At 38.3% G+C, this 9,953-nt stretch overlaps 1 protein-coding gene and 1 long non-coding RNA gene across 2 annotated transcripts in view; one reads left to right on the forward strand and one right to left on the reverse strand.

Annotated features, from left to right (window-relative positions):
- Window positions 1–1,879, reverse strand: part of LOC115290701 (serine protease-like protein 51) — a 32,004-nt gene extending 30,125 nt beyond the window's left edge. The window contains exon 1 of the mRNA XM_029938534.1: window positions 1,745–1,879. Coding sequence (XP_029794394.1) covers window positions 1,745–1,805 — 61 coding nt within the window. The 5' untranslated portion in view covers window positions 1,806–1,879. The remainder of the gene's footprint in view (window positions 1–1,744) is intronic.
- A 98-nt stretch (window positions 1,880–1,977) lies between these two features.
- On the forward strand, window positions 1,978–7,080 carry LOC115298037. Its single transcript, XR_003911583.1, has 2 exons — window positions 1,978–2,151; window positions 6,976–7,080. It is a non-coding gene; the product is annotated as an uncharacterized LOC115298037 (long non-coding RNA).
- Window positions 7,081–9,953: the final 2,873 nt, after the last annotated feature.

Here is a 9,953-nt window from a genome sequence, read left to right on the forward strand (position 1 = left end):
TTTTTTCTTTAGCCTGTATAATTGATTAAAACTGCATTCTAATATAGAGTTCCAGTTTCCTAATTCTGACTGTTTTTCACCTTTGCTAGAGTATTGTATACTTTCACTTGCTTTTGTGTCACTGATAAGCATTTTTTCATTTCAGCCTGAAGGACTCCTTTCAGCATTTCTTACAAGGCAGACCTAGTGGTGGTGTACTGTCTTAGCTTTTGTTTGTCTGGCAAAGGCTTTATTTCTCTCTCGTATCTGAAGGATACCTTGCTGGATAAAGTATTCCTGGCTGACAAGTTTTATCTTTCAACACTTTGAATATATAATTCCACTCTCTCCTGGCCTGCAGATTTTCTGCTGACACATCTGAAGATAGCTGAATGAGGATTCCTTTGTAGGTTACTTTCCTTAAAAATTTTTTTTTGAACTCTACCTTGTTTGTACATAAAATTCGAGACCAAGTGGGTTGCACATCTAAATGTAAGGTATGAAAAATAAAGTTCTAGGAAATAACATAGAAAAATATCTTTATCAACTTGATATGAGGAAAATGTTAATTCAAGACAAAATCATATAAATGCTGGAATAATGGCAGCTAGCAAAATTTCAGTATTATAAAGTGCCTGAGCTTTATGAATATTTAATCCTCACAATAACCTTAATATTACCATTTTACAGATGAAGAAATGAATACAAAGACATTAGTAATTCATTCTGATATGACATAGCAAGTATGTAAAGGAAAGTTAATTATTTGCAGACTAACTTCAGAGGCTTACATTATGCTCCATGTCTGATTGTGGTTATAATCTGGGATGAGAAGATCTTTTTAACACATCAAATAAAAGCCAAGAACCATAAGTAAAAATATTGATGAACTTTTACATAAATTTAAGTTTTTTACATTTTGTCCAAAATAGAGTTTGAAGAGTGTTGAAGAATTAGGGGAAACTATTTTGCAGCACACATAAAAGACAAAGGGCCAATGTCATTAAAAAGTTTTTTAAAGTTCCTACAAACCAATTTATAACACCAATTCAAATAGGAAAAATGAGAAAACTATAGAAAGGAACTGGTAATTCTCAAAAGAATAAATGGAAAATGTTACAACTAAGGAAAATATTACAAATGAGGGTGTAAAAGGTGGTCTTGTGGCCAGTTACATTTCAGAAATACCAGATTAAATAAAATTATTCTATTTTCTTTACAGTGAGATTTCCCATAACTTTCACTAGGACTGTACAGGAAAAGTAATGGAGAGAACATTTCTAAATCTTGTGTAACCATAAGCTTCTAACAGAACAAGGGTTCTACAGCACATACTTGAAAATGCTGCATTCATTCATTTGCTCTTATAATAATAGTCCTATAGATTTCCCCACTGTATGAGATTAAATAATCTAATACAGGTGGTCTAAATTAATAAGGTCTTTATTCCACTGTGGTCCCCGCACTATGCAGGGCCCAGAAAGATCCTTAATACATTTACAAAGAGGGGAGTGGAGACTAGAGAAGCAGAGGCATCGCTAAATTGTTGCTCCAAGTCCCTGTATTTCTAGAACTCTGGGTCCAGACCCTGGGGGATCATTTTAAATGGCATTATTCACTAAGCCCAAAATATTTACTTTGGTTAATCAGTTGTGATCTCCCCATTTCCTGAGCCATTTGCCCTCCCTACATCAACTCTCCAGGAACCAGGTAAGAGGTCACAGGCCTCTCTCCATCCCCTGCACTGGGCTAGCCTGGCACAGACCTGGCTCTTCTTGGGCATATCCCTTGAATGCCATAAGCAGTGGAATTAGAAGCTGGAGCATGTTCTTTTTCTTTTCATTCCAGTCCAGGATTGTCCAACCTATGCCTCTAACCAAAGCTGATAAAATGCCAGCTGCAGCTGTTTCAGTTGGGGCCATCACAAATGCATGGCAAAGCTGATACTGGATGACATCATAGTAAGCCTGGGAGAGAGGAAATAGGGGATGCAGGGAAGCCTGGCTTAATGAGTCTGTGTGCCCAATCCTTCCCTGTGCAGTGAGGAATAAAGGGACACCATGTTAGGCAAACTTTTGTCTGCACACTCCCTTCCCACTTTCAACTCTGAGCCTCTTGAGGAGCCACATAGTCTACCATTTGCTTTGGTCTCAAAAAGCTATGGATCCTTAGGTAAGTTTTCATATTTTTAATCTCAAAGCTCACTCTGACTTTTTAGAAGATTTAACTTTATTGTGACATTAATAGGGAGAGTGGTGGAATGAAAGCAGGTCATATAGTCACATATACATGAAAAGATTACTTTGAGTGTAACACAGAGATTATTTTAGAGAGGATGAAACTAGAAATGAGAATATAATTTAAGAAGTGGTTCTAGAAATGCAAATGAAAGATGGTGGTGACCTAAAATAGTAAAGAAGGTGGGTATATTAGTTTGTCAAAGCTACCATAACAAAGTACCACATAGTGCGTGGTTTAAACAGCAGAAATTTCTCAATTCTGGAGGCTGGGAAGTCCAAGGTCAAGGTGTCAACAGAGTTGGTTTCCTTCAGAGGGCCATAATAGAAGAATCCGTTCCAGGCCTCTCCCCTTGGTGTGCAGATGGCCACCCTCTTGCTGCCTCTTCACATAGTCTTCTGTCTGTGGACATGTACTCCTGGTATCTCTTCCTCTTTTTAAAAAATTTAATTCTATTTTAATTCCAGTACAGTTAACATACGGTGTTATATTAGTGTCAGGTGTACAATATAACAATTCAACACTTTTAGACATGACCCAGTGCTTATCACAAGTACACTCCTTAATCCCCATCACCTCTTTCAGCCATCCCCCACCCATGGCCCCTCTGGTAACCATCTTCCTCTTTTTATAAGAACATGAGTCATATTGGATTAGGGACTAATTTTAACTTAATCATCTCTTTATAGACTTTCTCTCCAAATATGATTACATTCTGAGGTACTGGGGCTGGGACGTCAACATATGAATTTTAAGAGGGACATAGTTTGTAACAGTGGAGTTACCAAGAAACAGATACAATTGAGAGATACTAAAGAGATTGCATATAAAAGTAATGTGATTGATGAACTACGCAGGATGAACAGGCAGATATAAGTACAGATTTGAAAATTAGGGGTAGAAGTGTAAGTTGGAAAGTCATTCATCTATTGAAGTCACCGGAAAGGATGAGATTGTCCACTGAGGAGGAAAGAAAAGCAAAGATGGCCTAAGATTGAGCCCAGAAGAACTGTCTGAATGTACTCTCATACAGAAGGAAGCAGAGCGGAAAAAGGAGGCTGGCAATTGCCAGAAGTACTATAGGAAAACAAGAAGCAGGTGTTTGCTGTGCAAAAGAGGGTTAGAATATTCTAAAGAGGAGCAATGCCTCCTGATTAAAGATAACTCCTCTACGTGTCCTCTGAACCTCTCGATCCTCCCACATCCTCAGGAATCTGATATTACCAACTATGTATTCCCTTCATAGTCCTCATGCTCTTTTTCTCTTCCACATCTTTCTCATCCCCATTTAAATGTGTTCAAGTCATTTTCACCTTAAAATCTTCTAAATAAACAGTCTCAAAATGCTCTCCCTCTCCTCTGACTTACTCTTTAGCTACCACGCTATCTCCTCCCATGTACAACAGTCTTTGTAAAGAATTTAAAGAATGACTGTATAGGGGATTAAACAAGGAAGTGCCAACTGCCTAAAATAGCTGTTATCTACAAGTAAAATAAAAACTCTTATTTTCCTCTCTTCTCACAACAGTTCTGATATCAGATGTGTGGTTTTTCCACACCAAGTACTTCTCCAGTGTTTAGTGGACATTGAATGGCTGTCTTACAGTTGAACTCAATTCTGACAGTTAACTGCCTGGAGTTAGTTCAGACCCCGGAGGTTGAGGCTATTCCCACAAGACTGCACCCAGTTCAGATGCCAATCACAAATCTAGGTTATCACTTAGATAACCTATCAACTATATATTCCCTTCATAGTCCTGACTGACCCTCTCTATATAAATCAGGAGTTCCTATGACCCCCTTGGTTTCAGTAATTTGCTAGAGCAGCTCACAGATCTCAGGAAAGTGCTTTACTCATGATTACTAGTTTATTATAAAGAATACAACTCAGGAACAACCAAATAGAAAAGATACATAGAACAAGGTATGGGGAAGGGACATGGAGTGTTCAGGCCCTGTCTAGGTATGCCCCCGTTCCAGCACCTCCATGTGTTCACCAACCCAGATGTTCTCTGAACCCCTTCAGGTAATATTTTTATGTTGGCTTCATAATGTAGGCATGATTGACTAAGTTACTGGCCACTGGTGATTAATTCAATCTTAGCTCTGGGACTGAAACTTCCAACCTTCTAATCAGGGGACCTTTAAATCAGGAGATCAGTTCCCCAGGCAACCAGCCCTCTATCTTAAGGGGTTTTTCAAGTTGCCATATTAACATAAACTCAGGTGTGGTTGAAAAAGGCTTGTTATGGACAACAAGAGACATTCCTTCCTTCTTTATCACCTAAGAACTATTTTAGGGGTGGGGACAAGATCCACATATTAAAGACTCTTGTATTGTTCTTAGCACTTAATAACTTATAAAGATTTTAAGGGCTCTAGCCAGAAACCCAGATGAAGACCACGACATATATTTCTTATTATATCACAAGATTACAACAATATTCCCCATGCACCTAAAAGAACCCCCAGTTACCAACAAGTCTTCCTACTACCTATAAGGCTTTCTAATTACCTGCAAGACTTCCTTCCTCCTTCCTTAAGGTCTCTTCGATTACCTTGTCAATTAGACCTCCCCATCACTCTATTAAAAACAATGCCTGCTACTTTCTTCAACCTGCACTCCCTATACTCTTTCCCTATTTATTTTCTTATAGCACTTATGATCATCTGATAGAGTCTTTATCTTCAGGACTTATTTCATTTCTGTCTCTTCCACTAGACTTTAACCCTAGTGAGGACAAGGGCTTTTTATTTTTTTCTCTACTCCTATATCCCTAGTTCTTAGAGGATTGCTTGGTACATATTAGACACTTAATGGAATGAATTAATGAATGAATGAATGCCCTGAGAAGAAAAGGCTGGCCTCAAGGTAAAGATTGGCATGGGAATGTTGATGTGCTCTTCTCTGATGAGTTGTATAATCTTGAGCAAGTCAAAATTTGTTTCCTCTCTCCTTACGAATTTTTCAAGAGGATGAGTCAAAATAATGTGAGAATTAACTATGGTTATATGTCTAAAAGCACAGTGTGGAATAGTAATGGAGCTGGGCAGAACTGGGTTTGGATCGTGGCATGATATAAATATCATGAATAATTAGGATTCTTCAGGGAAACAGAACCAATAGGGTATTATATATCATATATGTAATTATTTATTATTATAAATAATTGACTTATGCAATTATGGGGGCTAAGAAGTCTCACTATCTGCCATGTGCAAACTGGAGACCCAAGAAAGCATTAAGGTGGTATGAAGCCTGAGACCCAGAAAGCCAATGGTGTAGTTCTAGTCCAAGTTTAGATGCCTAAGAAACAAGAGAACCAGTGATGTAAGTTCTAGTCCAACTCTAAAGACCTCAGGTCCAGAGGGCTAATTGTGTTAAGTCAGAGGGCAGAAGGCTGATGTCAGAGCTCACATAATCAAGCAGAGAGAGCAAATGTTCCCTTCTTCCACATTTTTGTTCTGTTCAGGCCTTCAACTGATTGGAGAATGTCTGCCCACTTTGGGAAGGGCCATCTGCTTTATTATATCAACAAATTCAAATGGTAATCTCATCTGGAAACAACTCACAGGCACACTCAGAAATAATATATAACTAGATATCTGGGCATTTCATGATCCAGTCAAGTTGACACATAAAATTAACCCCAGACTAAGTAACCTTTGATTCTGGTCTGGTTCCTTAACTTGTCCTAGGCTGCCTTCTTCACTGTGAAATGAGGAAAGGAGATAACTTGGTCTAGTTTACAAGGTTGTTCTATAGATTAAATGTGATGGCAAATGCAAAACCTTGACATGCAGGAAGCCATTAGAGAGCAAACCAGCACCCTATCCTTCCACAATGCCAGGTACCTCATTCAGAATCCAAGAGGGTTAGATGTAAAGATGACCTCAGAGACTGTGTATACCTAGAACAATGATCATGATCTGCTACTAACCAAAAATGCAAAGTTGGTGATTAAACTTGTAAACTGGGCTCCATAACACTATTACATCATCAGAGCAAGCATGTTTGGGATGTGTTGCCATGCAGTTGTAGACTGCAAGTGTGTGTCCACCTCAAAATCCATTTGTTGAAACCTAATTCCAATGCGTTAGAATTTTGAGGTGAGACTTCGAAAGGTAATTAGGTCATGAGGGTGGAGCCCTCATGAATTGGATTAGTGTCCTTATAATAAGGGACAGGGAGAGATCTCTTACTTACCATCTGAGGATCAACTGAAAAGGTAACTGTTTGAATACCAGGAAGTGAGCCTTGTCCAAGAACCAACCATACTGCCACCCTGAATTTGGATTTCCAACTTCCAGAACTATGAGAAATAAATGTCTATTGATTAAGTCACCCAGTCTAGGGCATAGTTGGGCCTTGAATAACATGAATTTTAACTGCACAAGTCCATTTACACAGATTTTTTTTCCAATAAATGCTCTAGATATTTTTTGGAGATTTGCAAAAGTTTGGAAAAACAGACAAATCACATAGCCTAGAAATACATTAAAAATTTTTCATCCCAAATGCATGAAATATATGTATATACTAGATTATTTAATGATTTACTAGTATAAAATACACACGAATCTATCACAAAAGGTTAAAAGTTGTCAAAACTTAGCCACACAAAATTTATAGTCCAAACATGGAACCATTCACAGTCAGGAGAAAGAAGCAGTATTAAATAATAATGCAAAAAAATAACTGCACTGTATACTGTATTACTGTAATAATTTCATAACCATCTCCCATTGCTATTGTAGTGAGCTCCAGTGTTGGGAGTGTCTACTTAAAATGCTGTGATGCCAGCTATTTCCATGTAAGCTGTTGGTCTTTCCAATAAATTGTTTATTGCAGTTAAAAAATGATCTCTCATGGTTCTTGTGTATTTTTCATTATGTTTAATACAATACTGTAAACATTGAGTAACAAACATTATGGACCCATATGACGTGCTGTAAGTGATGCTGACAGTGATCCCATGAAGCAGAAAAAAGTCATGACATTACAAGAAAAAGTTTAGTTCCTTCAAATGTACCATAGGCTGAGGTCTGCAGCTGTGGTTGCCCACCATTTCCAAGATAAATGAATCCAGCATAAGGGTCTTTGTTAAAAGAAGAAGAAGAAGAAGGAGAAGGAGAAGGAGAAGGAGAAGGAGAAAGAAAGAAAGAAAATCCATGACACCAGCACTGGAGTTATGCCAGTGGTTCAAAAACTGTGCACTTTTTGCAAAATGCCTTTTTATCTCATATTAAAAATGCAGCTTTAAATGAGTGCAGGATTGCTATAAGAAAGGCATACCTCTAGACTCCAATATGATCTGAGAAAAAGCAATGTCATTATATAACAACTTAAAGCAAAAGGAAGATGAAGGATCTAAAACTGGAGAATTTAACGTCAGCAAAGGATAGTTTGATAATTTTAGAAAGAGATTCAGATTTTAAAAATGTCTAGATAACAAGAGAAGCAGCTTCTTCTGACCGAGAGGCAGCAGAAGAGTTGCCAGATGCCATTAAGAAAATCACTAAGAAGAAAGGACACCCACCTGAACATATTTTTTCATGCGGATGAAATTGCCCTATTCAGGGAGGAAGAGGGCAGCCACAAAGGACATTTATTAGTAAGGAGGGAGGGCAAGCACCAGTATTTAAGGCAGGAAGGATAGACTAGCTCTACTGTCTTATGCCAATGTTGAGTTTATAATTAGGACTGCTCTTATCTATAAAGCTGCTAACCCCTGAGTCTTGAAGGGAAAAGATAAACACCAGCTTCCGGTCTTTTAGTTGTATAACAAGGACTAGACAACAAAACCCTTTTTCTGGATTGGTTCCATTGAGGCTTTGTTCTTGAAGAGAGAAAGTACCTTTCCAGTAAGGGATTGCCTTTTAAAGTTCTTTTGATACTGGAAATGGTCCTGGCCACACAGAGCCCCATGAGATCAATACCAAAGGCCTAGAAATGGTCTACTTATCCTCAAACACATCTCTAAGTTAGCTTCTAGATCAGGAGGTCAGAAGGACCTTTAAGGCTCATTACACATGGTACTCTGTGTAAATGATAATCAATGCTATGAAAGAGAATCCTGATAGAACATCATGAGAGTCTGGGAGAATTACACCATTGAAGATGCCATCATTGTTATAGGAAAAGCCATGAAATCCATCAAGCTTAAAACGATAAATTCCTGCTGTAGAAAATTGTGTCCATATGTCGTGCATGACTTCACAGGATTTACAACAGAGCCAATTAAGGAAGTCATGGAAGAGATTGTGGATATGGAGAAAAAAAACAGTGAGGAGTGAAGAGTTGTAAGATATGGATCTTGGAGAAATTCAAGAGCTATTTGACCCTACACTAAAGGAATTAACGGAAGACAACTTGATGAAGATTGGTGCGTCTGAACCAGTGCCAGATGATGAGGAAGAAGAGGAGAAGCAGAGCTAGAAAACAAACTGACATTAGACAATCTGGCAGAGAATTCTGATTATTGAAGACTGCTTTGGAGACTTTTTTTTTTTACATTTATTTATTATTGAGAGACAGAGAACGAAAGGAGTAGGGGCAGAGAGAGAAGGAGACACAGAATCCAAAGCAAGCTCCAGGCTCTGAGCAAGCTGTCAACACAGAGCCTGACAAACCGCAAGATCATGACCTGAGCCAAAGTCGGTCTCTCAGCCGGCTGAGCCACCCAGGTGCCCCTGCTTTTGACTCTTTTCTAACATGGACCCTTCCATGACACAAGCAATGAAACTAAAGCAATGGTGGAAAAAGGATTGGTACCATATAGAAACATTTTTAGAGGGAGGGAAAAAAAGCAAAAGGTCAGACAGAAATTATGTTGTATTTCCATAAAGTTACACCGAGTGTGCCTGCCTCTCCTACCTCCCCTTCCACTTCCTCCACCTCTCCTGCCTCTGCCGCCCCCAGGACAGCAAGACCAAAACCTCCTCTTTTTCCTCCTCTGCCTACTCAACGTGAAAGACAATGAAGATGAAGACCTCTATGAAGAACCACTTCCACTTAATGATTAGTAAATAATCATCATCCACTTGATGAATAGTAAATAGTAAATATAGTTAATAAACCTTCAGCGGTGTGTGTGTGTGTGTGTGTGTGTGTTTGAAAAATCTAATAACATTAAGGTAAAATATGTACAAGACATTTTTGCGTCATCATCATAGCCTAAGTATTCACTGTGTAGAACATTGTGTGTAAGATTTGTATGGAAGTGGATAGCCTATCCTACATAGGCGTAAGGTGAGTGATTTTAATATAGATTAATAATGTGTTAGCTTTGTTACTGCTTTAAAACTTTGCTTTCAAAAAATTACATTTCTGTACAGTATTCCTCTCATAATTGGAGAAGACACATATCATCACAGGTAAGTGGTTTTTAAAAAATTGTAACAATGTTACTAATGCCACATTAGGAATATGACTAATACTACATGCCATAAAAAATTTATAACAATTCGCTCGTTAGTGTATAGGTGAGGCTACCATGATGAAATCATATCAATTATACTGGGCTCCCACAAAGCAATCATATCATTGCTTCAATGCAATAAATATAGTTTTTACCTTATCTTTTCATTTTTCTAAAATATTTTATTGTCAAATTGTTTTCCATACAACACCCAGTGCTCTTCCCCTCAAGTGCCCTCCACCATCACCACCACCTCTTTCCCCCTCCCCCTTCCCCCCAACCCTCAGTTCATTCTCAGCATTCAATAGTCTCTCA

The sequence above is a fragment of the Suricata suricatta genome, chromosome 1, assembly GCF_006229205.1.
Source record: "Suricata suricatta isolate VVHF042 chromosome 1, meerkat_22Aug2017_6uvM2_HiC, whole genome shotgun sequence".
Taxonomy (NCBI): domain Eukaryota; kingdom Metazoa; phylum Chordata; class Mammalia; order Carnivora; family Herpestidae; genus Suricata; species Suricata suricatta.